The sequence below is a fragment of the Spermophilus citellus genome (assembly GCF_964194105.1).
Source record: "Spermophilus citellus genome assembly, chromosome: 7".
Lineage (NCBI taxonomy): Eukaryota > Metazoa > Chordata > Mammalia > Rodentia > Sciuridae > Spermophilus > Spermophilus citellus.
In genome coordinates, this window is record NC_138188.1 from 24,811,124 (window position 1) to 24,838,008 (window position 26,885).

General features: G+C 53.8%; 1 protein-coding gene across 4 annotated transcripts; it reads right to left on the reverse strand.

The window, feature by feature from the left end:
* CELSR3 (cadherin EGF LAG seven-pass G-type receptor 3) lies at positions 1-26,349 on the reverse strand. 4 transcript variants are annotated; one of them, XM_081302474.1, is made up of 35 exons: positions 22,568-26,349; positions 20,006-20,656; positions 19,361-19,586; positions 18,967-19,082; positions 18,523-18,611; positions 18,229-18,386; positions 17,456-17,619; positions 17,042-17,167; positions 16,782-16,951; positions 16,186-16,371; positions 15,491-15,607; positions 14,915-15,086; positions 14,616-14,757; positions 14,398-14,518; positions 13,919-14,102; positions 13,497-13,602; positions 12,063-12,204; positions 11,650-11,859; positions 11,173-11,368; positions 10,786-10,941; positions 10,240-10,411; positions 9,498-9,665; positions 9,141-9,267; positions 8,843-9,049; positions 8,431-8,605; positions 8,076-8,188; positions 7,541-7,620; positions 6,967-7,090; positions 6,117-6,233; positions 5,877-6,025; positions 5,511-5,620; positions 4,984-5,142; positions 4,339-4,539; positions 2,574-3,459; positions 1-1,186 (listed from the first exon to the last, which is right to left on the reverse strand). In XM_081302474.1, the coding sequence occupies exons 1-35, from the start codon at positions 26,298-26,300 to the stop codon at positions 1,159-1,161; spliced, it is 9,981 nt and encodes a 3,326-aa protein (XP_081158600.1). In that variant the 5' UTR covers positions 26,301-26,349; the 3' UTR covers positions 1-1,158. The 4 variants fall into 4 exon arrangements, with proteins under 4 accessions (XP_081158600.1, XP_081158603.1, XP_081158602.1 ...); XM_081302477.1 differs by having other exon boundaries at positions 12,063-12,157; positions 13,501-13,602; positions 19,361-19,580; positions 22,568-26,325; XM_081302476.1 differs by having other exon boundaries at positions 12,063-12,157; positions 13,501-13,602; positions 22,568-26,325.
* Between the last annotated feature and the right edge of the window lie 536 nt (positions 26,350-26,885).

The following is a 26,885-nucleotide window of genomic DNA, read 5'->3' on the forward strand; positions in this document are numbered from 1 at the left end:
TGTAAACAAAGTGTTAAAGTTCAAAATTTTAAGTTGTAAACGAAAAAAGTTTTTAAAAACCTCACCTGTAAACAAAGTAACAAAATTTTAAAGTCTCTAGTTCTGAACATCAGACAAAGTAACAAAAGTAAGAGTTTTGTGAACAGGGTCCTAACAGTCATTTTTCCCTTTAAAAGGGAATAAAGGAAGGGTGGAACTGAGTCACTTCAGCAGCCCGGTGCCTAGGGCCAGGGAGGATCCTGTAAACATGGGAGGCAGTGGCACCTACATTCTGGGTCTTGAATTCCCTCAAATCTGCTTCCTTTGTTCACTCTCCCACCCACCCCTCAGAGGGCAGTGTGGGGGAATCAAATGGCACCACAGACAACTTTTGCTCAGGCAGGGGCAGGTCAGTGACCCCTCTACCCACCCAATACTGGAATGTCTGAGTAGAAGCCTGGGCCCCTCCCCAAGGGAGAAAGGGAAGCCTTGCTCTGTAAACAGGACATCTGCTGCTCCACCAGTGCCCACAGCATCAGTCCTAGGTCATAAGGCAGTAAGTGGCAGGGACTCCATGTAATAAACACACACATCCACGGGGAGGGGTGGCATGAGCAAGCCCCCATGAGAGAATCAGAGGACCCCTGTTTCCAAGACCAACCCCCAACCCCAGAAGTTTGGTCGGTGGGGCATTTAAGAGAAAATAAGATCAGTTCTGCACTTTGGGCCCTGACAATCCTCAGATCAAACAGGGGGGTGGGGTGGGGTGGGGTCAGGAGGGCATCTGTCCACATGTTGGACAAGTCTACCCCTGTAAGATATGAGAAAAGAACATATGGTTTACTATGGACCCAAATGGGGCCAAACTCTGCATCTCTCTTCCTCTGTTCCCTTCCCTTTACCAGTCCAGTCTCAGACCCCTGGGGGGAGACAGAAAAGCTGAAAAATAACATAAGCATATCTCTCTGGTTACAAAGGTATAAAATGTATAAAAGTCTTCCCTTCAGTCCCCACCTGCCTTGCACTTGTCACACCCATGCTCACTGATGTGCATGGAACCTCCACACTGCCATAGAGGGAGCTGGGGGGAGGCGCACAGGATGCTGCCTTAGGATCAGCCCCCCTACTCCTGGATTTTCTCCTGTTGCCCTCAGTTGTTCCTCATATGCACGTCATTTTTCAGGAGTGACCCTCACTTCTGGGAACCCTGTAGAGTTGAACATGGATATCAAAGTTAACTGCTGAGAGGACCCTAAGTCAGGTGCCTCCTAGCTTCCCTACCATATCTGGCCTGCTCCACCTCCCCCATTACCGTTGCCTCTCAGTGTTCAGCCCTTCATGTTCACTTTGGAGTTCTGAGTCCCCCACCCATTCTGAACACCTTAACTCATCTGCAAGGCTTCCTGACTACCTCAGTCTTTTCTCTTAACACTTAGCAAGCACCTGCCATGTACAGACATTATGCTAAGCACCTGGCACGTAATATCTCACAAATCTTCACATCTCAAAGAGTTCGATACTATGGACCTTTCTACAGATGAGGAAACTGAGGCTCACAGAGGCTTGTACCCTGCACAAGGTCACACAGCTAGTAAGATAAGAGAACTCAAACTCACACCTGTATGATTCTAGAGCCTAAGCCCCTACTCAATTTCCCAGCCCTCCTCTTACTCAGCCAAAGCCCAAGGCCACACTGTAGGGGGACCCAGGTGGTAAGTCTGCTCCCTTTCATCCTCACCCTTTAGTATCCCTCTAGAACCCTGGGCCCTCCAACCCCCCTGCCTCTCCCTTCTTCCTTTGTCTTCCCCCAAACACTGGGTCCTGCATAGTTCTGTTGGTCCCCTGTCCCATCCCCAAAGACCCCTTCCCCTCAGATCCATCTCTCAGCCTACAGACTCCCCACTCCTCCAGAGCTTTTCCTAGCTATACTCCCTGAAATGCAACTCTCCCATTGGCTTACAAAACCAGCAACTCTTGGTTTCTCCTCACCCCACCATTCCTTCTCAGGCTCTTGTATATCCAGCTACTTCTGGGCATGTCTGCCATCCTCTACCCCACAGATGCCCTGCAGGCTCCTGAGATATACCAGATCCCAGCTCAAGCCTCTGAGCCTCACCCCATAGTGCCCACAGGCAGGAGGAACTTAAAATTGACTGAATATAGTTTATCCTCAAAGTTAGCTCTTCATCCTGACATATCTGGTATCCCAGGATATGACCCCTTAGACAAACCTTCCCAAGCAAACACTCCTTCACTCCCCTGCTCTTTGAAAATATGGGGTTATCTTCTACTTCTAGGCTTTGACTCCTGCCTTGCCCCCTCTACTAGATCCAGTCCTTTGGAGGGCAACTATCTCTTCCTTAGTCTGGGAGGTGCAGGGAAGGAAAGCTGGTCCCAATCATACAACTGGTGAGTCCCTGCTAGTCACATTCCCTTTCAATGCCAGACCTCTGTACGCAGCCTCTGACCTCCTGGCTGTGCTGAGCCTGGGGTAGCCCACACCTGTCTGTCAACCCCCACCCCATTCTGTAGTGGAACCTAGGGGAGGAGGCTAAGCTAATAAGGGTATGAGTAGTTGGCTAGGCCATGCTTACTCTGAGTCCGGCGACAACTCTGAGATGCTGTGGGACGTGGCAGAGCGAGGTGTGGAAGGCCCAAGTACAGAGGCTGTGGCAGAAGGGGTGGCAGTGGTGTGAGGGCCAGAGGGCGTGCTTGAGGACTGCACAGAGGAAAGAGCTGAAGAGTTGAAAGAGGCGAGGATGGAGGAGAGAATGTCTAGCTGCTCTGTGGAGGGGCCATGGCTCGGGCCACTGGTTGGCTCCTCCCTAGCTCTGAGCAGCTGAGGGGGTGGTCCAAGGGCCTCCCGTGAGGAGTGCCTACTAGGCACTTGGTCCAGCTGCTCCCGAGAGTTCGAGCTCCTGGACAGAGAGTCCAGGGGCCGAGATGGCAAGAGGGGGTCCTTTGAGAGTTGCCGCTGGGGAGACAGGGGCAGAGTAGGGTGCTGTGGGTCAAGGTCCCGGGTGAGACGGGGTGGGGGCAGTGTGCTCAGCCATTCTCGGGGTGCTCCTAAGTCCAGTGCATCCCGTGACCCAAAGCGACCAGCTGTGGCTCCAGGGTAGTCTCGGGGTGGCTGCCTCCGTGGCAGGGTGCTGCCCCGAGCTCTGGGCTCTAAGCGGCCTAATGCAGCATCCAGGTGTTCCTGGGAACCTGGCCGGCTCAGGGGATGCAGAACAGGGACAGGGGCTTCCTCTAGTCTCTCACGGCTCAGCTGCCGCCGTAGGAGCAGATCCAGTTGTTCTCGAGAAGAGTAGCGACTGGCTGGCTGTGAAAGGCTGCCTGTACCCCCACCAGCATAGATGCGACCATAAGAGGCAGCTGGCACAGCACGGTGACCCAAGGTGGCTGCACGGCACCAGGACAGCTCAGGAGCACCTCGGGTCTGTGGTACCAGTGGGTATTGCAATGGGTTCTTCAGGATGCCTACAGGAGAAACAAAATGGGGGGCGGGGTGTGGGGGTGGAGTGGGCCAGGTAGGTATTCCCTGAGTTTAGGGATGGGGTAGCTGCTGGGATCCCTGTCAGAGTTGGGACTAGAAATCAATCCCCTGGGGAGGAGCAGAGGCAACCCTGGGTGTCTCAAAGAGGCAGCAAGAAAGGGCCAGAGTGGGCTGGAGATGTGGCTCAAGCAGTGGGGCCCGGGTTCGATCCTCAGCACCACAACAAACAAAGATGTTGTGTCCGCTGAAAACTAAAAAATAAATATTAAAAAAATTCTCTCTCTCTCTTGAAAGAAAGAAAGGGCCAGAGTGGAGAAGTATTAATACTCTGGCTCAGGTGAAGGCAGCCAAACTTTCCTACTGACGTCAAAAGAGCAGCAGCCACCAGGTTCTGGAAATATAGGACTAGGTCAAAGAGGAAGTCCCCAGGGCTGGGGTAGAAGCAGTCCCCAGGGTCCCTGTAATGCAAGATTGAAGACAGAAATGTTTTGTGTTGTATAGGGACAACCTCTGGGGGTTCCTGTAAAGCAAAGTAAGGAGACAGAAATCTTCCAGATCAGACAGGCTCTGGGATCTGGGAGACAGCTTCCCCTAGGATCTCCACAAAGCAGATGTGGGAATGGGGAAGGGAGAGGAATCCCTTGGGTTGGGGCAGCACTGGCCTCTGGATGTAGGCCAGGGCATGGGAGGAAGGAATTGTCTGGGTTAATATAGGTGCATGGGGACCATGAAGCAGAGGAGAGAAACAGAAACCTCCCAGATCAGAATAAGAGGAGCTCAGTTTGAGACCAGGAAGCTGAAATTGATTGCATGAGGGCAAGAGTAGCCTCTAGGGTTCATATAATGCAGGCCAGAGACCATACCTTTCCTCTGGCGCTGGGCTTGGCCCAGGGATGTTTCGTCCCCGCTGGTCAGGGCCAGATCTGGATGGTTGTTGTTGGCCGTATCTTTGCTGGTGTCCAGCCCCAGGCGCCTTTCAGAGCCCCATGTCTGCAGAGCACAGGGGGCTGCCTCGCATTCCCCCAGGGCTGGCCAGTAGGACAGGAGGTCATTGCCGTCCACGTCTGTGGAGCCAGGGCAGGTTACAGAAGCCTCTAGTTTGATCCCAGTGACTGAGGACTTCTGTGACCCAGACTCAATGACATTCAGTGATTCCTGACTCTAATGACTTTTGAAAATCCTGGCTGTTCTCATTGAGTAGAGGTAGGAACAGAAGGGAGACCAGGAAGACCAGGTTGGGTCCCAACCCACAGGGACAGAGTCTGGAGGGACATGTCATTCTATAACATCCCTGACTTCATCACTCTATTGCTTAGGCTGTTCCTGTGTCATCCAGATACTGCTGGAAAACTGGATGGGGATGGTGCGTGGGGTACCCATGAAGACCCCAGAGGGTCCGAATGTATCAGATTCAGGCATCCTGAGGAGATGACAGGGTCCCTGAATCGCATCTAAGTGGAACATGGGGTATCCCTCAGTCATTCATGGGATCAGAGTGTTCCCATCACCTTTAGGGTGGGTGAGGAGCCTCTCACTCTGGGCTGCCCGTCGGAGCGGACGCTGGAAACGCCCTCGTGTCCGACCATTGTCCTCGCTTTCTGAAGATGGGATAGACAGACTCCTTTCCTCCTCCAAAGACAGGTCACTGTCAGAGTCAGAGTCTGCACCTAGAGTTGGGAAGATCAGAAGGAGGAATGTGTAGCAGTAGCTTTGGGAAGCAAAGGACTTGGGGATAAGGAAAAGGCCTGGAGATAAGGGTCTAGAGGTGGATGCAGCAAGGAAGTTGGGGAGGAGGGCCCCAGGCAGAACTTGGGAAAGGGATAGGAACAGAGGGGCTATAACTATCAGGTATGAGCTGGGTTAGGAGTGGGTTGGAAGAACCAGGGTTAGGTGGGTGGGTGCCTCCTAAGACAGTGACCTGGGGGGAGCTCATCCCATCCCAGTCAGCCACTGCTCTCAGTTTGGGACAGTAGGAGGATCAGGAAGAGACCCTCTCCCTCCCTCCTTCCTTCCTGATCCAGGGCTCCAACTCCACCAGCATCTCGATGGAACATGGCCACGTCCAGGTCAGTGGGGCCAGCATGAGCCTGGAGGCTGTGGTTAGTGTGGTCAGCAGCTGAGCCATGTCGAACCAGAACATTGTCCCTAGAAATACAGGAGACCCCCCCAATCAAGGACAGATGTGATGAGGTGCTTTGGGAGCTGCAATATCTTCAAGGACATGGCCAGCTGAGAGTAGAATGGTTGAAGGTGTCCCTGGGTGTGTAGCAGGAAACATCTGGGGCAGCGGCAGCAACAGGCCCCCAGGTGGCTGAGATAGGTAAAGTCACCCACCTTAGGATCTGGTATTGCCAACCCCCTGGTGAAGGGGGACTGGTCTAAACCTCATGTGGCCACTCACCTGAGGTAGCCACGGCCCCGCTGGCTGTCCTGGTCCTGGGTCCGGCCAGAGCGGGCACTGCTCACTGAGGAGACGGTGGAAGCACCAAGAGTGATGCGGATGAGGCCACTCTCTTCAAAGAGGGCCGTGTTATTATAGGCCCCAGGCCCCTAAGGATGGTGGGCAGGACAGGGGTGTGAGCCAGCCCTGAAGGACCTCCAGGGTCCCCATCCTGACTCCCCAGCCTTGGAAGCCCCTCACCGTCCCAGGTGCTGGCCTTGTCTCCTCTGATGCTGCCTTCCTACTCAGACAGGCTGGTGTCCAGGCAGCCCGAGCATCTGCATTCAGGACACAAAAGAGCAGCAGCACTGCCAGGCCCTGGAGGTGAGCAAGGATCAGGGTGGGGTCAGCAAAAGTCACTAAGAAAGGAGTGGGTTAGGAGTGGGTTGGAAGAACCAGGGTTAGGTGAGTAGGTGCCTCCTAAGAGATCAAAAAAGTCAGATAAGATCAGAGGAGGGCCACCCGATGTCCCTGTGGCTCAGCAAGAGGGGAGTCAGTTATTGCAGGTTGGCATGAGCCAGTGAAAAGTCCAACGAGGGCTTAGAAAAGTCAGCAGGATCTGAGCAACAGGAGTAACTGGAGTCAGTCAGCAAGGGGCCAGGAACACAGTGTTAGTGAAGGTCTAACCAGCACACAGCCTGACAATTTCTTTTTTTTTTTTTTTTTTTTTTAAAGAGAGAGAGTGAGAGAGGAGAGAGAGGAGAGAGAGAGAGAATTTTTAATCTTTATTTTTTAGTTCTCGGCGGACACAACATCTTTTGTTGGTATGTGGTGCTGAGGATCGAACCCGGGCCGCACGCATGCCAGGCGAGCGCGCTACCGCTTGAGCCACATCCCCAGCCCAACCTGACAATTTCTAGTTGAGAGTCAGCTCCAGGCCTGGGGCTAGCAGTTAGGGCCAGTGTCTGGTCTGGAGTAAGCACCCAGCCTGGCAATAATTGTTACCCACTCAGAGTGAACTCCAGGACTGGAGGCAATGCCTTGCCTGGGCTGGGCCCAGCCTGCTGAAGCCCCCTCTGGTTCTGGGATAGAGGAAGGGTGTGAAAGGTACCTGGAGGCCACAGAGTCCAGCATGGAGGTAGTGGAAGGCCAGGATGCTGTGGTTGACTGCCAGGAGGCCAAAGAGCCAGGAGGCACTGACCAGCAGGAGGAGCAGAAAAGAGCTGCGAAGGGTCCTGCTGTGAGGACATGAGAGGACACAGGAGGACACAAAAGGGTCACACTAGAAGAAAAGGAACTTTACAGGAAAATGGAAGTCTCAGAAGAACACTAGGGGAAATGGGAAGTCACACAAAGAACCAGGAAAGTACTCAGGGAGCCATGAAAGGACATGGGGAAAATGGAAGAGTTCGGGTACCATGAAAGAAAACATGGAAACACATGGGGCAGGGGAAAAAGTGAGTCACCCAGGCTCGGGGTGACAGAGACTCTGGGAAGAGCCAGGGAACAAGGAGATGGTAGAATGGAAGCACATGTGGGACCAGAGAGGGACCACAAGCTAGGGAAGGCATGACTTTATCCAGAATTTAGAGCCCAACCTATACCAAGGATGTTCTGGGGGCTCCATATCTTATCCATAATGGGTCTTCCATCTGTGAACCCCCCTTTTTCCCCAGTCAACTCACAGCACAGAGGTCTTCTTGGTTTCCCTCTGTCCTGTGGAGCAGGATGTGCGGGCAGCAAGGAGAAACATGGTCCCATTCATCTGGACCCATGGTGAACATGTGGGGTCCGGGTAGGGCAAAGAGAAAGAGAAGAGATAGTGTGAGACAGGGACATAGAGAGACCAAGACTATACATAGGGGCAGAACCAATGAGAAATTCATATACACGCACACACACAAAGATAGATCAGGAACAAAGACAGTGAAGCTTAGAATCACAGGAAAAGTTAGACATAGGGAACCAGAGAGATACTGAGAGATGGAGACAGAGAGAGATGCAGAAAGAATCAGAGAGAGTGGCCAAGTCTCTGACCTCAGGCCCTCCATCTCCATGCCAGCTAAGTGGGGAATGGTCACTCTGTGACCAGACAACAGAGGTAAAGAGAACCCAGGAAGCCTATGGACTGCCACCTCTGCAGATTCCACATTTTCTGCAAGCCCTCTCCCTTTGTCCTGGGAGGGAAGCACATGGTGGCACCAACTGCTGGGCACTCACCACAATGACAAGGATAACAGGGCCAGCAAAGCTCCAGATGAGGGGTTCATGGATAGAGATCCAGCAGAAGTCAGGGTTCCCGTAGCCCTCAGGATCCAGGCCAACAGCAAGGCCTTGGAAAGAGAAGGGGAAGGACCAAAAGGGTGTCTTCTAGAACTAGAGAATGACTGAAAACCCCTTGTGTGGGGGGAAAAGCTGGGAGTAAGGATGAACAGGTTCTTCCTTGAGTAGATGGCATTGGGGGGCTGGGGTTAGGGGTCATGATTAGGACTAGGGATATGGTCAGGGTTGGAACATGTGATAAGTGAAGATTTGGGGGTCACATCCCTGAATAGACAAGTGGGCAGGGCCTCACCCAGCAGCACAGCAGGGACACCCCAGCCCAGGGTGTGGTAGAAGCGCATTGCACCACGGTCCACATTGCGGGGCTCAACCTGCATGCGGTAGAGGTGCAGGCCCTCTACCAGGAGCCATGCAAAGGTGCTGAGGAAGAAGTAGTGTAGGAGGATGGCAACCGCAGTACACACCAGCTGAAGGTAGAGAAGGAGACATCAGCACATCTCCTGCCTTGCCCTACCTCTGACCCTACTGCAGGCATCTGCTTCCCATCTCTGACTCTTAAACCATAGCATCTTACCCCAGCATATTGTCCCAAACTCTGACCCCAACCTGAGCATCCCTGATCTCAGCTTCTAAACTTTGGTCCCAGGCCTTCCCAGGTCAGGTGGGGTCATCAGGACACAGGTTCCCTGGCCCTGACCCTGCACCTGGTTATGGGTCCTGTGAATCCCCAGCAGGAAGAGAAGCTCTGCCACCCCCAGGGCAGCTGCTACATTGGCATGGATCCCACGCACGTTGGACTTGAGACTGCGTAGGCTCAGCAGGACAGCTGCAGTCAATACCAGTGCAGCCACAGACACTGCCACAACCACATGGGTGAACACAGCCAGAAGCTCCAAGTCACCTTCTAGCCGCTGTGGAGACAGGGATGGTTACTGGGTGTTGGGCAGGATCTCCCTGCCCTTTCAACCTCCCATTTCCTCAGAACCCAGAACACAGCCCCACCTCACGGGGGGAGGCATCCATGAGAACACCAAAGGTGCCCGTCCGGCTGCAGCGACACCGTGCGTGGGACCCATTCCTGTGCACCAGCTCACAGTCCCGTGCTGTCCACGTGCCATGCTGGTCAACCCTGCAGCCACAAGACAGTTAGACCTACCTTTCCCAACAGGGAGTGCCCACTACTAGAATTTGTAAGAGTTGGTGTAGGGGCTGAGGGTTCCTGAAGTTGGGGAGCAGCATTCCTCATGGACCTAGTTGCCAGGCAGCATGGGTAGGGAGCTCAGGGGAAGGCTGGGACTATCAGTTGGCCTCTCAGAGGCTAAAAGGGGAACCAAGGGTTTCCAGAACAGGGATCCTCACGGGCCAGGTGGGTCCCATTGCACGCAGATCGCCTTGCTCCGATTCGCTGTCTGCAGGAGGCGGAACTCAAGGCTAATGGGGGACTCCAAAACACCCTTTAGGAAGTTGCGTCCATGGAACACAGCCACGCTGACCACCGGGGAGTTCATAACAGGGTTCTGGGGAAGCCTGAGGAGATACCCCATTTGGGCTTGGTCATTATTGACTTCTGATCTTTTCAAGCTCTAAACAGCTATCTCACCCTATCTTCAGACCATCTGTCATGGCTGACCCAGGGTTTAGGATGCCCCTAGAGTAGATGCTGTTCCTAAGAATGCCTCTAGCCCCTGCCAGCCTGCCATGGGGCTTTAGACTCACTGCCCAGATTGGGATCTGAGCAGCTTTTGATGGTCTACAACTGTTTGACCCAATCTTTCCCCCTCCCATCTCGATCAGACCATCAATTCCTCAGTCATTATGTCTCAGTTAGTTGGCCTATCTGCACCTGTTTCACATACTCCTCTTGTATGATTGACCCATTTGTGCTCCATGTCCATCAGCCTTCACCTCTTCTATTCTGCACAAATCCAGAGAAAATTCACACAGTACCTAAATTGGATAGGTCTTGGAGCCGTGCACAAGGACATCTCTGTATATCTGTGAACCTGTGCATCTGTCCACCAAATAAGGAGGTACTAGGCTAGGTAGAAGCTCACAGAAAACTCAAGAGTGAGGGGCCTGAGAATAGTTCTACTCATGGTACCTGGCACCCCGGCGCTCAGCTTGGAACTGGGCAGGGAGTAGCCCCCCCAAGGTGCGGTACACCAGGAGGATGACAATGGAGATCCCAGATTCAGGCTCAGGCTCTGGAGGGGCTGATGAAGGGACCACACTTGAGGCAGTAGAGTTTTCCATGTTGCTACTTGTGGGAAGAACTGACAGGAGAGAGGGAAGAACCATTGTCAAGTGACCTCTAACCTATAAGACCCACAAATCCAACATTGAACCCAACCCAGCATCAAGCACAAGGATCTCTTTCTTGCAGATCCAGAGCCGGGGAGTACGGAGAGCAGGCACCCATGAATGAACTATTCCAGGCCTGGGAAGTATCATCTGTGGTGAAGGAGAGGATCTGGCAAGTGAGAGTGTAGCAAGGTGTAGGGTAGAGGGTTAACCTGGAAGGTCACACTTAGTAGATCTGAAGCAGGAAAGGTCTGATAAGGGGAGAATGAACAAGAGGGCAACATGGTGTCTGTCTTGAGAGAATAGGAAAACAGGACTTGGTCAGGGATCACCCAAAGGTTCTCACCTTCAGATGGGAAAGACCGTGGAGTCTGGGAAGGCAGCAGCACATGAGTATGAGGATCCCAGGCATCTTGGCCCCGAAAAAGGTTGCTGTGGTATCGGGGGTAGCGACGGGCCCCCCGAATTGAACTAGGATGTTCCAGGCGGTCAATGCTGAGCACTGTCAGGAGAAAGAAGAGTGACACCCATCAAGTACCTCCTCCCCATACCAAGAGTCTCATTCCCACCTACCCAAGTACCACAAGTCACATTTTCTTTGCCACTAGTGTAGAGACTGTCCTTACAAAGCCTGTCACAGCCTCCTGCCACTATTTGCATTATCATCCGTAGCCCCTCAGAACTCTAGGCCCCTGCCTTTTGCAGCCCCAGTCCTGCCCCACCCACCACGCACTGATATTGGGTGTCACCAGTCCCACAGGATTCAGGTATGTGAGTTCCATATTCCTTGCGAGTGTGGCTGCATATTCCTCCAGATGCTGCATCAGCCCTGCACTGCCTGAGGAGTCCTCAGGGGCCCGCTGCCCCAGCGCTGCCCACAAGTTCCCTGTCTCTGGAGCAAGCAGTGCAGAGCCGGTCCACAGCAGATTCTGAGAGAATGGAAATAAAATTGAGCTCAGCCAGGTGGTGAGGATATGCCAAGGGAGAGGGCAGGCATGAGGGATCTGGCCAGGTGCTCAAAGGGACCCCAAGAGGCCAGGGGGCAGAACTGGAGAAGATAAGGGAAGAGAGAATGCCCAGGTCCTTCACTTTTTCAAAGATCAGGAAGGACCTGAACTGGGAATCCAGGGTTGTAGGACTAGGGAGTCAGGGCACATGGAGCTAGGAAATAGGACCAGGGATCTGTGAATATAGGAGGGCATAGCCCTACCTCATTGAAATGAGCATCTTGTGTGGCTGTCAGCCCAAAGCCCTGCTGATGGCTCTCAAAGGCCAGTAGGTAGGCCAACAGGCGGGCAGTGACTCGGACATCTTGGCTAAAGTAGCGGTCAGTGTGGCCAGTCACCTCCCGTAGCCGTTGAGCCAGCTTCTTGGCCTCCCCAGTATCCAGTGCTGTCTTGTTCAGCTCTAGGCCATCCAGCTGCCAGGACAAGGATGGGAATGGTTGTTCTGTCATCCTGTAGGCTTTTCTCAAGTCTTACAGGGAGAAAGACTGGGACAGATTAAAGGATAACCAGGAAAATCCTTTCAGGTCAACAATTATGGCATGATATTTGGTGCCCACCACAGGCCTGGGGAAGTTGAATCCAGGCCCAGGGCCAGGGAAGGTCTAGGCAGTCTCACCAGCAGACTGAGCTCTCGAAAGGCAGGGGAGGTACAGTTGAAGAGGTCAGGCTCCAGCCAACCCCGATCCTCATCACATAGCCTCACAGCAGCACCTGGGGGCAGGCAATACTTGGTCAGGCCTAGGGCCTGGATACCTTTACTGACAGGGTGACCCTCTTCTATCCCAGGGGGAACCCTGAGACAGAGGCCAGAGTAACAGGCATCTATGGCTAGATGCCTGGATGTAGCAGCCCAAGCCCAGCTGCTTGTTGGTCAATTCCTGAGGGGTCTGTGGAACATTCTTATCACCAAGCACATAAAGGAGAGCACAAGGATGGTGCTGCAGACACACACACACACACACACAATTATTCTCACACAGGCCAGGCAGGACAGACACACACTGGCCAACGTTCATACTCATACACTATTGCTTAGCTGCACAAACACAGACATGTGGACCAGGACAAGTGTGCAAATACTTGATGATCTCTCATACACACGCAAACACACTGATTCAAACAAGGTCTTCCAGGATTATAATGTGACACAAGTGAGATGGGGTTGGGGTTCTCATACAAGTTTTAACTGTTGTCATTACTCTCCCTTATCTGTGGGGTTGGGGTGTAGTTTACTAAGACATATCCTGGATCTTAAGCAAGATTATAGCCACCAACAAAAGGGACCCTAACTTAAATATAGTACCCCATTTTCCCAAAAGAGAGTCATAGACACGTGCACAGGCACAGTAAGACACACACATACACATAAGCATGCATACACAGACAATCTCTGTCCAGCCACTGCAGAGACCTCAAGCAGCAGAGAGGTTCTGAGGGACTCTCAGGTGGCAGGGAGGAGCTACTGGGTCCTCAGTCAGAGGGAAGGGGTATTTTGTGACCTCAGTCAGTATGGATAGGCCTACAGGGACCTCAGGAAGTGAGGAAAGGCCAGTACAATTCCTTAGGAATTAGGGAAGGGTTGGCAAGGGTCTTAGGAAGTGGGGAGGGATCTGTAAGATTCTGAGGTGACAGGGAAGGGTCTCTGAGGACCTCAGGCATCTTCAAACAGCAGAAAGAGGCTTCCAGGAACTTTAGGCAGTTAGAAATAGATTTTAGGGACCTCAGGCAGCAGGGAGGGGTCTGCAGGGACTTTAAGCAGCAGGAAGGATCTGCAAAAGCTCAGGCAGTGGGAGGAGGCAGTGCACCTGAGCAAACACGTACCCCTTACCTGCACCCCGCAATCCTGCCCAGAAGCCAAGAGAAACAGATGGAGGCTTAATGAAGGTGTAGGAAAGGACCCAGAGCCCTTAGGAGGTAGTGAGGGACCCACAGGACTCCCAACCCATCCCACCTTTTTACAGGTACAAGGTCACCCCACTCAAGAAAAGTAGCTCTGACAGTCAGAGAATAGGCCCACCCCTGCCATCAGCAATGTCCCTATTTCTCATACTTACCTAGGGCCCCCCGGGGACAGGGCACTGTGGCCAAGACACCAAACTTGGTTTGGGGCCACCACACACCCGATCTCAGGGACTTGGGGCAGGCATCATAGAGCACTAGGGAAAGAGGAAGCTCTGAGCCAGGTAGCCAGGGTCTAAGGCAAGTGACAGCCACACCTACTACCCCTGTACTACATACCACTGTAGACCCCCCACTCCCCTGTGGACTTCTTAAGAGCTGGCATGTCACATTCTGTGACAGGTCAGCAAAGTATTTGGGGTAAATGTGAGGCTTCCTGGGTAAAACTGGTCTGGTCTCCCTCAGAAGCTTCCCAGAGCCCCCCTACCCAGAAGCCAAGCATGCCACTGATCCTTTAGCGGCAACTTGCTGGAACCAACCCTCTACAGGTGGAGCTGGGTGGAGCTTGCTCACCCCGGCAGCCGCTGGCTGTCACCTCAGCAAAAGGACTGTCACAGCTGTTGCACTGGCGGCCAAGGGCTCCTGGGCGGCAGGAGCACTGTCCACTGTGGGGTGCACATGATCGCGAAGTGGAACCAACAGGGTAGCAGTCACAAGGGAAGCACGAGTCACTGCCCCGTGGTCGATAGTGGAACTCCTGTTTGAGGATGAGTCAGGGGCCTGAAGTCAGAAGTCAGGGCTTAACATAAGAGTCTTAGGTCAAGGCTTGAGGAGCAAGCAGAATTAAGGGCAAATGGTAAAGACAATAGGAACATTGGTCTCAAATGAAGACAAGGAAGATGTTATGGGATGAGGAGGAGAATTGATAACTAGGTCACAGAATTCAGGTAAGAGGTTAGGGCCCAAGTCAGGTGACTGAGGTCAGCCAACTGGACAAGAATCACAGATCATACTTAGAGGTTTAAAAGGTCAGGGTCAGGGGCCAGGCAAACCTTGCAATGACACTGCCCATTTGTCTTGTTGCAGCTGGGGTCAAAGCCCTTGTGAACATCACAGTTGCAGGGACCACATGTTGGGCTCCCCCACCAGCCCCGTGGGCATTGCTGGTCCATCCTGGGGATAAGATGAGGTGAGAAATGCTTCCATAATACTTCAGTGACCCTCCCTATCCCCACCAGCTCTTTCCATCATCCAGCCCCCAGAATCTCACCTGTGTTCACAGTGGTGACCAAAATAGCCACTTGTACAGTCACAGATATAGCCATGGGGGGCTCCTGGGAGGTGCCGGCATGAACCCTGGTTCTGACAAGGGTTCAAGAGGCAGGCATCCACACAGCCTGGGCCATAGTAACCTGCAAATTGGGTCAGGAAGCTCAGGACACTAGTCACAGAGCATGGAAGGAACTAGGCACTTCTCCCTCTCAATTCCTGCCTCCTCCAGGCCCTGCAGCCTCCCAGTCTTTCCCATAAGCCCCTGGCTTCTTCCCAGATGACCCTCTCAAGGCCCACCTGGCTGGCAGGTACAGGAAAAAGTCTGCCAGAGATCTCGGCAGTCAGCGTGGGGTGGGCAGGGCCCAGATGCACAGGCGTTGGTCACGACACAGCCAGGCTCCACATTCACTCGGTGGGTGGGGGGTAGTAGGGCTGGGGACCCCAAGGGTGTAGAGCCAAGCCATACCCCCTATGGACACAGCCAGCAAGGGATAAGACTCATGTCAAGGCACCTCAGCATCAAGTCCTGTAGAGCCAGCCACCCAGTCTGATGACCCCTGAGATACAGTCTCCCTCAGGTCCCCCCAAATCCCAGCCCCCCCAAACCCCAGCTTAGCCCCCCCATTGGACCCCAAATTGTGCTATTTCTGATATAGATCACTAATGATTCTTGATAATCTAATCTAGACTCTTACTTTCCACACTTCAGAAAGGCTTGACTAATCTCTGAATGCTCTGGGTCATTTATCCCCCAATATCAACTCCTACTTGAATGCTATTTTTCAGCTCCTGATATCTGACCATTATAGGAGCCCCTGATAGCTGACCACTAACCCTAATGCCCCCATATCATGTTCTCATGCTGACCCCCACCTGGATACAGCCGACCAGACCCTGAGGAACATCCTCCTTACTGCTGTGGGGCAGGCCTCCCACGTGGAGTTGCTTTACCTTCAGGCCCTGCAGCTCACTCCCCACTGCCATGGTGTCCTAAAGAAGGGAGACGGTCAGCACTGAGGGAAGGGGGTGACTAGTGGACTCCTGCCATACCCCAGAGTCAGTATTAGTCTTTTTCTAACTCTGCATGACCATATTCTCTGTATAGGGGAATAATGTGGAAATGAGCTACTTCCAAGTACAAAGAACTTTCTGAGGCATGGAGGATGCATAATAGAATGGTTGCAGTCAAGAGCTGGGCTTGGACAGGCCCCTCCCTCCTGAACTCAGAGCAGACCTTGAACTTCCATGATTTTGACCTGAAGTAGTAAGGATTGGGGTAAAGACCAAAAGGGTCTTTTAGGAATCAGGCAAAGTATTGGCTACAGAGGTACCCCCAAGACTAGGCCAGATATCTGGGTATCCTTCCTGACATGAAGAGGGCCTTGACAGTGGACCAACCTAGCTGATGGGATGGGCTTAGAGCAAGGCTATGAGCAGGGAGAGTGGAGGAAGAACATTAGATTTGGTGCAGTGATGGAGTAGAGAGGACCTGGATTAGAGGTGGGGTCAAATAAGGTAAATCTGATTGGAAAACTGAAAACAGACTACACTGGGGTTAGAGGTCAGACCCGGAAGAGGCTGAAGTCCAGTGAGACCATGAAGACGTGGTGGCCCCGCCGGCCACCTGGCTCCTCCTGTAACTCCAGCCGCACATCATGCCATCGGCCATCATTGACAGTCACTTGGTCTAGCAGGAGGTAGGCAGCACGGCCTGAACCCCTGGTTACCGTCACAGATAGCAACCCTCGATCTAGCTGTGGATAGAGATAAATAGCCCCAAGGTTAGAATCCCAAACTGAGTTATGACTGGGAGATAAGATGAGATGAGAATATCAGAGGTCAGAAGAGTAAAGTCAAGGCTATATCTGCCACACAGGGGACACCATGTTGTTGACATGGATCAGTAATGGACAGGGAGCAAATGAAAGGACCAGGGGGTCATGGATTGATGCAGTTAGCACAAGAAAAAGCTATGCTTATGCCCTGCACCTGCAGAGAATATTGTGGTAGGGAAAAGTCAAGGGTCCAGAGCAGAGTCTAGTGCAATTAGGAAACCTGGCAGAGAAGTATGCTATATGATCAGCCTGAATCCATAGAAATGTTACTGGCAGTATCAGAGATTGATGGTTGAGGGTGTATGAAGGGATCAGAAGGAAAAACACACCTGGCAGAGAAGCGTGCTGTGTGGCCCAATCTGTACTTGCATCAGGACCCCGTGCATCGCCCATGTCCGAAATGCTAGCCCCAGGTACCATGGCACAGTCACAGCCATGTCACTTCCAAAGTCCCAGCTCAGTGTACTGTTGCCATGGAAATGGTAGGGATGGGCCATGGCTGAGGGGATAAGAGAAGCAGGGTCACAGCCCCTATTCTAGAAACAGACCTTACCCTGCAGACCCCTCCTGCCCTATGCAGCCTACTCACTGAGCCGACAGTCTTTGCCACCAAAGCCCACAGGGCAGTCACAACTGAAGCCACCCCAGCGCTCTGAGCAGAAGCCACTATTCTTGCAAGGGCTTGAGTCACAAAAGTGCAGCTTGGCCTGGCAGCCTGGAAGAGGAAGGCATATAGAAGATATAAAAAGATGGGGTGAGGGCATGAGTTCTAGAAAGAATAATTAGGTGCAGAGAGGCCAAAAAACAGCATGATCTCAGCTTTGTGTTCACTGGTGGGGGAGGGGTGGATAGGAGTAAGGCCCTAAAGGCTGGGCTCTAGCAACCTTGCCATCAAAGGAGACTGGGTTGAGGTCAGATATGGAGCCACCCCATGCAGCCCTACAGAACCCTCTTATGATTGGGACAGGGCCACAAGTGAAGCTAATGGGAGCTTTGTGCCTACCTGCCATGGTGCCATTGTTTGCAACGAAGGCCGCCATGTCCACTCGGCGGCCATCAATATGCAGGTCTCGCATACAGCCAATGAAGTCCTTGTGGGACACGGGGAAGTTCTCGGGGAGGTTGGGGACACCCCCCAGGAGCAGAGGGCCCGTCAGGTCCAGGGACCTGGGAGTCAGGGGCCTGGGTCATTGGTGGAACTGGGGCCAAAGTAGGATTGCTCCTGAGGGCTATAGGAAGTAGGGGGTAGGACTCAGAGGAAAGGGTAAAAAGCAGGGAGGAAAAGGCCATCTGGGGAGGGAACTGGGGGCTTACTCCAATTGTGGGGGCACAAAGGAGAGATCATGATGGTGTGGGGAAAGATGGGAGAGATGGAGTCAAGCAAGGGTCATGATGAAGGAGTGAGGCATCCAGGTGACTGGGGCAAGTGATGGAGAAGTGGGTTTGGGAGTTGATATCAGTAGGCTGAGAGTCCTGGAAGGCTAGGTAGAGATCAAGGAGCTGTAGGTGATGTATGGTATTAGAGACTTGGATGGGAGAGTAGAGGCTTTGGAGGACTGGGTACCTGGGAACTTGTGCATGGGAGCAGGGAGTCAGGGATAGAATACAGGATTGGGAGCTAGGGTGAGGAGGCTTCTAAGGTCTTTAAAGGGAAATCTGGTGGTTTGGAGAAAGGTTGGGAAGTTTGGCAGGCTGTGGTGAGGAATGGGGTATGTGAAGGGTTGGGGTAGGCTTTTATAGTCAGAGGATATGGGGACCATGGGATGGGGGCCTCACTTCTTGGAGCTTGTTTGCACACCAGCAGCAGCACATGAGTAGTTGCCAATTTCAGCACCAAACTGCAGAGCTACAGCCACATTGCAGTCATCCACACTCAACACAGCAACCTTGTCCTTGGAGGGGCCCTGAGCACCCCCTAGGGCATCTGTCCGGGGCTAAAAATCCAGGCACACCAGTCAACTATGCCCTAGGGTAACCCCTGAGAAGCAGAACTCAGAATCCCCATGCACATGCACACGTGCGCGCGCACACAAACACACACACACACACCATGCCAGGGGTGGTGCCTACCTTGTTGTAGTATTTTAGATGCACTGTATGCCACTGCCCATCACTCAGGCCCCCTGGAATTGTGGGGCTGACCACTGTATTGGATTCACCTGTGGGGGATATGCAGGTGGAGTGTCCTCTGGAGCTGATGAGTTGCTCTACCCTCACCCAGCTCATATAGCCCATTCCCACAGTCATCCTGGATGCATCAGATCAGTATATCTCCTGGTGACCACACTGGTTAGAACAGAGTGGCCTTGAAGAATTGGGAGAAACATACACTTCTTGGAGAGATGGACCTTCCCACAGGGAATGGACATGGAGCTGGGTCCTCACTGTTGTCTGTTTGGCACTGAAGTGTGTTGAACAGTGCTATAATGAAGCAAACCTGAGGGGACTTGTGGACTGCATTTTCCAGCCATCCCATGCACACACTGTCATGTACATCTCCCAGGGAGCACCCACCAGTGGAATATGTGAGCCGCACTTGGCCAGCCACGAGCTCCAGGGCCAGAAAGTCATGCTTCTCATTCAGGCGCCCATTATAGAAGAGTAACCCGCTGGGCTGCACCGTCGCAAACCTGGGTGGAGTGGAGTGGGGACATTAGGAACCAAAATGACCTCACACCTACCATCCTTGAGAGAAGGCTCGCAGGTCACCCGCCCAAGCTGGAGCAAGAGAAGACAAGACACGCCAGTATACTGATGGCCAGGGTACTGATGCTCTGAGACACCCTAGCTAACTTCAGGGGAGGGGGCGGTGTCCTGTGGGGACTTCAGGATGGGGCAATCAAGAATCTTAAGGTCATGGAGGTAAGGACGGAATGGAGGCGTACAGAGACACGGGGCGGGCACCTACGAGAGGGACAGCGTGAGGTGGAAGCGCTGCCGCAGGCCACGGAACATGACGAACGAACTGGGCGGGAACGAGCGTGCAGCCACCTCACAGCGAGGGCCCTCAAAGGCGCCGCCCACAGGACACTGGCAGCGGAAGCCGCCAGTGGGCGCATCAGTACAGGTGCCCCCGTTGCGGCATATGCCGGGCACGCAGCGTCCGGCCTCGGTGTCCAGCTCGCAGTCTTCTCCTGCGGAGCAAGACACTTTCAGAAGCCATCATGGCCATACCCTGCCCACGCTGGAGCACGACCAGCCAAAGCCGAGCCTCCAGGCGGGTTCCAAGACCTCTGATTGGTCGAGCTGCCAGAGAGCTCGCCCTCTTTCAGTCTAGCCTAGCCCCATTCTTCCCGCCCAGGTCTGGTCACACCCCCTTATCGCCTGGCCCTTGGCCACGCCTCCTTCACAGCTTTTCCAGTCTGAGGCTTTTATTCCTTGTGTTCTTAGGCTTTCTTTAGGCTGGGCTCTATGATTTCAAATGTAACTGAGCCCATACTAACCCCGTTGCCTCAAAAGTGATGTCCAGTCCGCACTTGTACTATAGTCCCGCCCCCAATTTTGCAAGTGTTCACCCAGCTTGGTCCAACTTTCAGCCCTGTGTGGGACTCACCGGTAAAGCGCGGACGGCAAACGCAGGTGTAGCCGCCTTCTCGCTGCGCACAGGCGCCGCCATTCCGGCATGGGTTCGAGTAGCAGAGGTCCAGCTCAGTCTCGCAGAAGTCACCAGTGAAGCCAGGCGGGCAGCGGCAGCGCAGGCCGGCGATAGGCTGGATGGGTCGGAAGAGCGTAGAGGTGGAAGCCAGGAAGGGTGCGGATGAGTCAAAGCGGAGCACCGACACACATTTCATATAGTTCTCACAGGGCTCACGCAGGCACACGTTATCGTCAAAGGGCAGGACATCGAGCAGAGAGCGCGCAGCAAGTGCAGCACGACGAACGTACAGCTGCTCCTGAAGTTCCTCAGAGCTAAACCAGGGCCAAGCAGCGCCCGCCCCCGCCCCACGAGGTGCTAGAGCAGAGAAGCTCACATTAAGCACCGTGCCCCCGACATCTGTGTCATTCTGTATGTTGAAGATGAAGACGTCCTCGGTGGGTGTGGCAAGCACTGCAGCCACGCCTTCCAGGAAGTGGCCCAGGAGCGGTGACAGAAAGCGCTCCTGCCACATGTTCTCCAGACGTACAGTCAGGCTGTTAGCCAGCAGTTCCTCTGTGATGATGACCACCCGCAGCACACACTGCGCTGTCACACTGTGTAGGCCATCTGCAGAAAGGGGTATGGACAGTGGTCAGCCTGGGATTAGCAGCTGCCTTTCCCTAGGACACAAGAGGGCTATGGCTAGTGACTCCAGTCCCCAGTACCTCTGAGTCAACAGGCTGAACCCACCAGAACACAAGTTGAGTCTGGGACTAGTGACCACTAACTCCCCCAGCATCATAGCATCAGCAATTTGCTGCTTCTTCCCCAGCCCCAAAACAGAAGGTGGCTGGGTCAGCAAGCCCATGGTTAGCAAGTCACTCCAACCACACTCAAGAAGGTCCCTAATGCTGGGTGTGGTGGTGCACCTCTGTAATTCCAGGGACTAGGAAGGCTGAGGCAGGAGGATCCCAAGTTCAAGAACAGCCTGGGCAACTTAGCCAGACCCTATCTCAAAATAAAAATAAACCTGGGAAGGGTGTTGCACACCTGTAATCCCAGCAGCTCTGGAGGCTGAGACAGGATCAGAGTTCAAAGCCAGCCTCAGCAAAAAGCAAGGCGCTAAGCAACCCAGTGAGACCTTGTCTCTAAATAAATTACAAAATAGGGCTGGGGATGTGGCTTAATAGTCAAGTGCCCCTGAGTCCAATCTTTGGTACCAAAACAAATAAATAAATAAATAAAAATAAAACCGGGGATGTAGCTCAGTGGTAGAGCACCCTGGGTTCAACCCCTAGTACTGGGTGGGGGAGCAGGCCCCTAAGTGCTCACTCCCTTATTCCTGTTAACATCAGCAGCCTACTCCACTCATGACACAAAGAGAAGGCAAGGTCACTGACTACACATTTCCAACTTCCTCCCTCACCCATCTCCAGCATGACAGAACCAGCAAAAACACATGCTCCAGAAACAAGGACAATTCCAAGTCAGGGATCCCAGTACCAAGTCAGGGATCCCAGTACCTTTCGTCAGCAAAGTGAAAGGGACTCTGGCTAAGGGAACACTAATTGCAATTCCCCAGAATCCTGTGTCAACAAGCTCCAGGAGAATATAGTATCCTGACACTCCCATACCTCCCCTTACAAACATAAAACCACCACAACATTCTTCAATTAGCAAACTGCTCACCACCTTAGACCTGGTTTCAGTGCATACCCCCAGAGATGAAGGTGAGGTGCTTATCTGCCTTGTTCACCTTGTTCCCAGACCCTGGTACATGTTAGGAGATCAACAGATTGGTTGTTGCGTGAATTATGAGTAAATGAAGGCTATGCTTTTTCTGACAATGCCAGGACTCCCAGCTCCAAAATTGAGGAATGAGCACTGCTAAAGCCTATTTTCCAACCTCTGCAACTTCCAATAAGTAGGACTTCAAGAACCTCTTCAACTTGTTCTCCCCTCCTAATAGGAGGGGTTTGTGAAAGCCTGGAGAAGTGAAATCAGAAAAGAGGCGGGTGGGTCTCTGGACATTTCCCCAAGACCAGGGCCTTAGACCACAGCCAGGCCAATGTGGGCCCACTCTCTGCTTGAAACTGCCATAGTAAGCTGTTATTCCGAACCATTAAACTACTGGTCTCTTTTTCCTGCACAAATGGGGTAAGGGTCAGTCTGGATCTAAAGTAATCATTCATCTAAACATGGGCATGGTATGGACTAACTGGCAATCTGGTTCTGCCTGGGACCTCCAGAACATTATCTGAGGCCTTCCATGCCCTTTAGGGATAACAAAACTGTCCCTAGGGCAGCAGACAGTTGTTTACAATCTTTATGGTATATACTAGATGCCTTAGAATTTGGGGAGTTCTTAGGATACTATCCAAGAACCTAAGCAGAGTCCCTGTGAGGTCTATGGCAGATCTGTGGGGAACAGGAACTTAGAAGACTTGGAAATCACTATTTGATTTGAGGGACTTTGGAGTTCCTGAGGCCTTGACAGCCTAGGATCACTGGGTCACTTGCCTGTTCCCTGCCCCTCACCTGTGACAGTCACCAACATGGAGGCTACCAGTGGGCGGTTGTTATCTAGCTTTCGGCTGAGTCGCAGTTCCCCACTGGTTTGGTTGACCACAAGCAGCTGCAGCTCATTGCCACGCTCAAAGGAGTAGAAGAGGTGATCAGAGACATCAGGATCATAAGCTGGGATACGCCCAATGATGCCTGAGGGGAAGGTGTCTGAGCGGTTTGATACATAGTTGTTGAAGAGGATCTGGAAGTTGTTGAGCACAGGACTGTTGTCATTCTGGTCAACTAGGCGGACATGAACGGTGGCCCGGCTGACCAGAGGAGCAGATGTGGCTTGTACCACAATCACATATTCCTGACGAGCCTCATAGTCCAAGTCAATGAGTGCTGTCAACTCTCCAGAAAAGATGTCCATTTGGAACAGCTCAGGGATGTTCCCCTCTACAATCTGGTACATTATATGGGCATTGGGCCCTTCATCAGGGTCTATTGCAGTGATCTGGGCCACCACTGAACCCACAATACTGTTCTCCTTCACTCGCACTTCAAACTCCTCAGCTGGAAAAACAGGTGCATTGTCATTCACATCTTGCACTGTCACCTGGATACTGACTGGAGTCCTCAGTGGGGGCACACCACGGTCCACTGCATAGGCAGTCAACTCATACACTGGTACTGCTTCCCGGTCCAGCCGCCTCACAGTCCGGACAATGCCAGAAGTGGGCTCAATGGTAAAATCTCCATCCCCATCTTCCCCATTCTGGAAAGTGTACTGGACCCGGCCATTGGCATGAACATCCCGGTCAGTGGCCGAGATCTGCAGGACACTTGTGAAAGGTGGAGCATCCTCAGAGACCAACCCTGTATAGTGGGAGGCCACAAACTGTGGTGCATTGTCATTCACGTCATTAACCATCACCTCTACATAAGTGGTATCTGCTTTCTGTGGGATGCCATTGTCCCTAGCAGTAATGGCCAGTGTATAGGTCACCTGGTCCTCATAGTCCAACGGAGCCTGTAGTGTAATGGCCCCTGAATCTGCATCAATACGGAACTGGGGCAGGTTGTCCTCCAGAAGATAGGTGATTCGAGCATTCTCACCCACATCATCATCAGAGGCACTGATGACCACCACAGTGCTACCCACTGGCCGATCCTCATTCATACTCACCGAGTAGTGAGCACTTTGAAAGACAGGCCTGTGAGTATTGGCATCTGTGATATTAATATGCACATAGCAGTGGTCATGAAGGGCACGGTCAGATGCAGTAAGTACCAGTTTGAAATAGCGTTCCTGTTTGTAATCCAGTGGCAGAGCCAGTGTCACTAGACCCACACCCCCTTGGGTGCTGATGGCAAAACGATTCCGGGTGTTTCCACCTGTGATCTGGTAACTGATGGCACTGTTGGCATCACGGTCTACAGCAGTCACACTGACCACACTGGTGCCCACAGCCGCATCCTCATTCAGCCGAAGGTGGTATTCTTTCATGGTGAACTCAGGCCGATTGTCATTAACATCTAGCACAGTCACTGTGACACTGGCTGAGGCAGACAGCGGGGGTGAGCCATGGTCTCGAGCCTCCACACCAAAAAAATAATGCTCCACAGACTCACGGTCCAGGGGACCACTCACAGAAACCCAGCCAGTGGCACTGTTTATTACAAATGGTGTATCAGGTGCCACACCAGTTAGGGAATACTCCAATCTGGCATTCTCCCCATGGTCTGCATCCACTGCCTGAATGTGGATGACTGAATGGCCGAGGGGTGCATTTTCCAGGACAGAGACCTGGAAGGGTGTGCTGACAAAGATAGGAGTGTGGTCATTGATGTCTACCACCTGAATGCTAACCAGGCCTGTGTTGTTGGACAAGGGTGGCCGGCCTGCATCTTGCGCCCGAATACGCAAGGCATACTCTCTCTCTGCTTCAAAGTCCAAAGGTGCCACTACCTGTATCTCACCTGTGAGGCTGTCAATAGCAAAGTGGCCACGGCTGTTACCACTGATGATGTTGTAGTGCACCAAACCATTAGCGTCCTTATCCCTATCTGTGGCTGTGACACGTAGCACCACCGTATGGGGGCGCACATCTTCGCGTACCTGAGCCACATAGCGCTTCTCGCTGAATTGGGGCACGTTGTCATTCTCATCAAGCACTGTTATATGTACACGAACGGTGGACGAGCGTGGCCCGGGCTCCTGGCCCTGGTCGCTGGCCTCTACCACCAGTTCGTAGCTTTCCATGTGCTCACGGTCTACGCGGCCGCTGGTGCTGATGAGGCCAGAGCGCGAATCAATCTCAAAAGCTGCTGCTGCAGCAGTGCGTGCAGCTGGCGGCCCCACAAAGCGGTAGCGCAGGTTGGCATTGGGGGGCGCATCGCCGTCTGTGGCACGCAACTGCAGGATGGGGTAACCCTCTTCCACATTCTCACGAAGTGTTTCCCGGTACTGAGCCTGCTCAAACACCGGCGCGTGGTCATTGCGGTCGGCTACTGTCACGGCCACCATGGTGGTGGCTGATAGGCGTGGTGAACCGTGATCCTGCGCTGTCACACGCAGGTAGTGGCGCTCCATACTCTCCCGGTCCAGAGCGGCAGCTGTGCGGATGAGGCCGCTCTGCGGGTCAATGCTGAAAAGTTCCAGCGAGCGGCTGTTCATGAGCGCCGCCAGCGAGTAGACTAGGCGCCCAGCCTCACCGATATCCGGGTCCTGCGCCACCACACGTAGCACCACGGTGCCTGCCGCCTCATTCTCGGGCACCAGGGTCTGGTAGTTGTACTGAGGAAACTGCGGGTGGCGGTTTGCTGCGCGACGGGGGCGTGACCTGTTCGCTGAAGGTATTCGCCAGGTTTCAGGGCCCGCGGGCGGTCCCGGGGGGCGCGGCCCCGGGCGCTGCGGAAGGAAGCGGCGGCGGAAGACACTACCCGAGCGCATGCGCTGCGGCACAGGCTCGGGAGCTGTCCGAGACTTGAGGGGTGCTGAACCCGCTGTAGGAGCTGTCCTCGCCGCACGCGGTGCTGAATCCAGTCCGCGCCCAGATTCCACAGCCCCGGGAAGACAGTCCTGCCGAGGGACTGCCCTGCCCGCTTGGGATGCTGTGGCTCTCTCGCCCTGACCCCTGCGCCCTAGCGCCCACAATTCCCTGCAGCAACGCAAGATTCCCACTCTTTTGCGGGAGCTTCTCCTAGTGTCACGCTGGAAGGACACTGGCTTTGGACCACTGGGCTGGGCCAGGAGGTCCAAACGGAAGGGCAAGCTGTTCCCTAGACCAGGCCCCCCTGGGGACAGAGCCTCTGGCGAATGACTATCTCTCTGTCCACAAGAGGAGACCTCTGGGCGCCAGCACAACAGGGACCCTGGTCCCTGACCTGTCTCTCGCTGCTCAGGGGCCCCTCGGCCTCCCCAAGCGTTTTGCCTTCCCCCTCGGAGCCCCATGAAGACAGGCTCCCTAACTCCCAGGCCAGACCTCCCGTTCTCCTGAGACCCAGGCGGCTCGGGACAAAGAGCCAAGGCTCCGCCGCAGATCTGCGTCCTGGGTCCCATAGCAGGAGCTACCCCCGGGTCCCAGCCCTGGTCTCCGCCACCCCCCAGCTCCTCCTGGCTGAGGGGGAACAAAGAGAGGAGGAGAAGGAACAGGAGTACCGGGGTCAACGGTCCCCCGAGACCCTGCCATAGCGGCCACCTCGCCATCATCCCCGTCCTCCTTGCACGGCCTCCACCACCCCCCGTCCTGGTCCGGGCCATGGGCCCGCCCCGCCGCTCGGGCCCCCTCCCGGGCCCCTGCCGCCGCCCCGGCCCCCCGCCCCTCGGCCTGTCGCTCCGCGCCGCTGCCTCCTTCTGGGCACCATCTACTCCGCGGCCAGAGCCCCTTTGGCATACGGCCCCGGCTTCCGCCGTCCCCACCACAGCATCCCCGACGCTGCTGCCGCCTCCCGCTGCACCAACATGGCTCCCGAACGCCCCAATGGTTCGCTCCACCTCCGCCCCGACGCCCCAAACCTGGTGGTACAACCCATTGCGCATGGCAGCTCCGGCTGTTGAAGCAGATGCCGCCATCTTTATTTAGGACACAAGTGCTACCCACAGTGCTGAACAGAAGACAGAGGTTCATGGTTGTTAGGTCCGCCCTCCCGGCTCTTGGCCGCCGCCCTCTCCCGCCTCTCTCCTCTAGGGCGCTATCCCGGCTCCTTTTTCTAGCCTTTCTTGTGCTTGTGGATCTCTTGTCCCCTTCCTGAACCCCATGTTCGATTTTGATCTGAAAATTCGGTGCTCATGATATGGTGAGAAAGTGCTCTTACAGATGAGCGGGGGTACCATGTGGAATCCTGG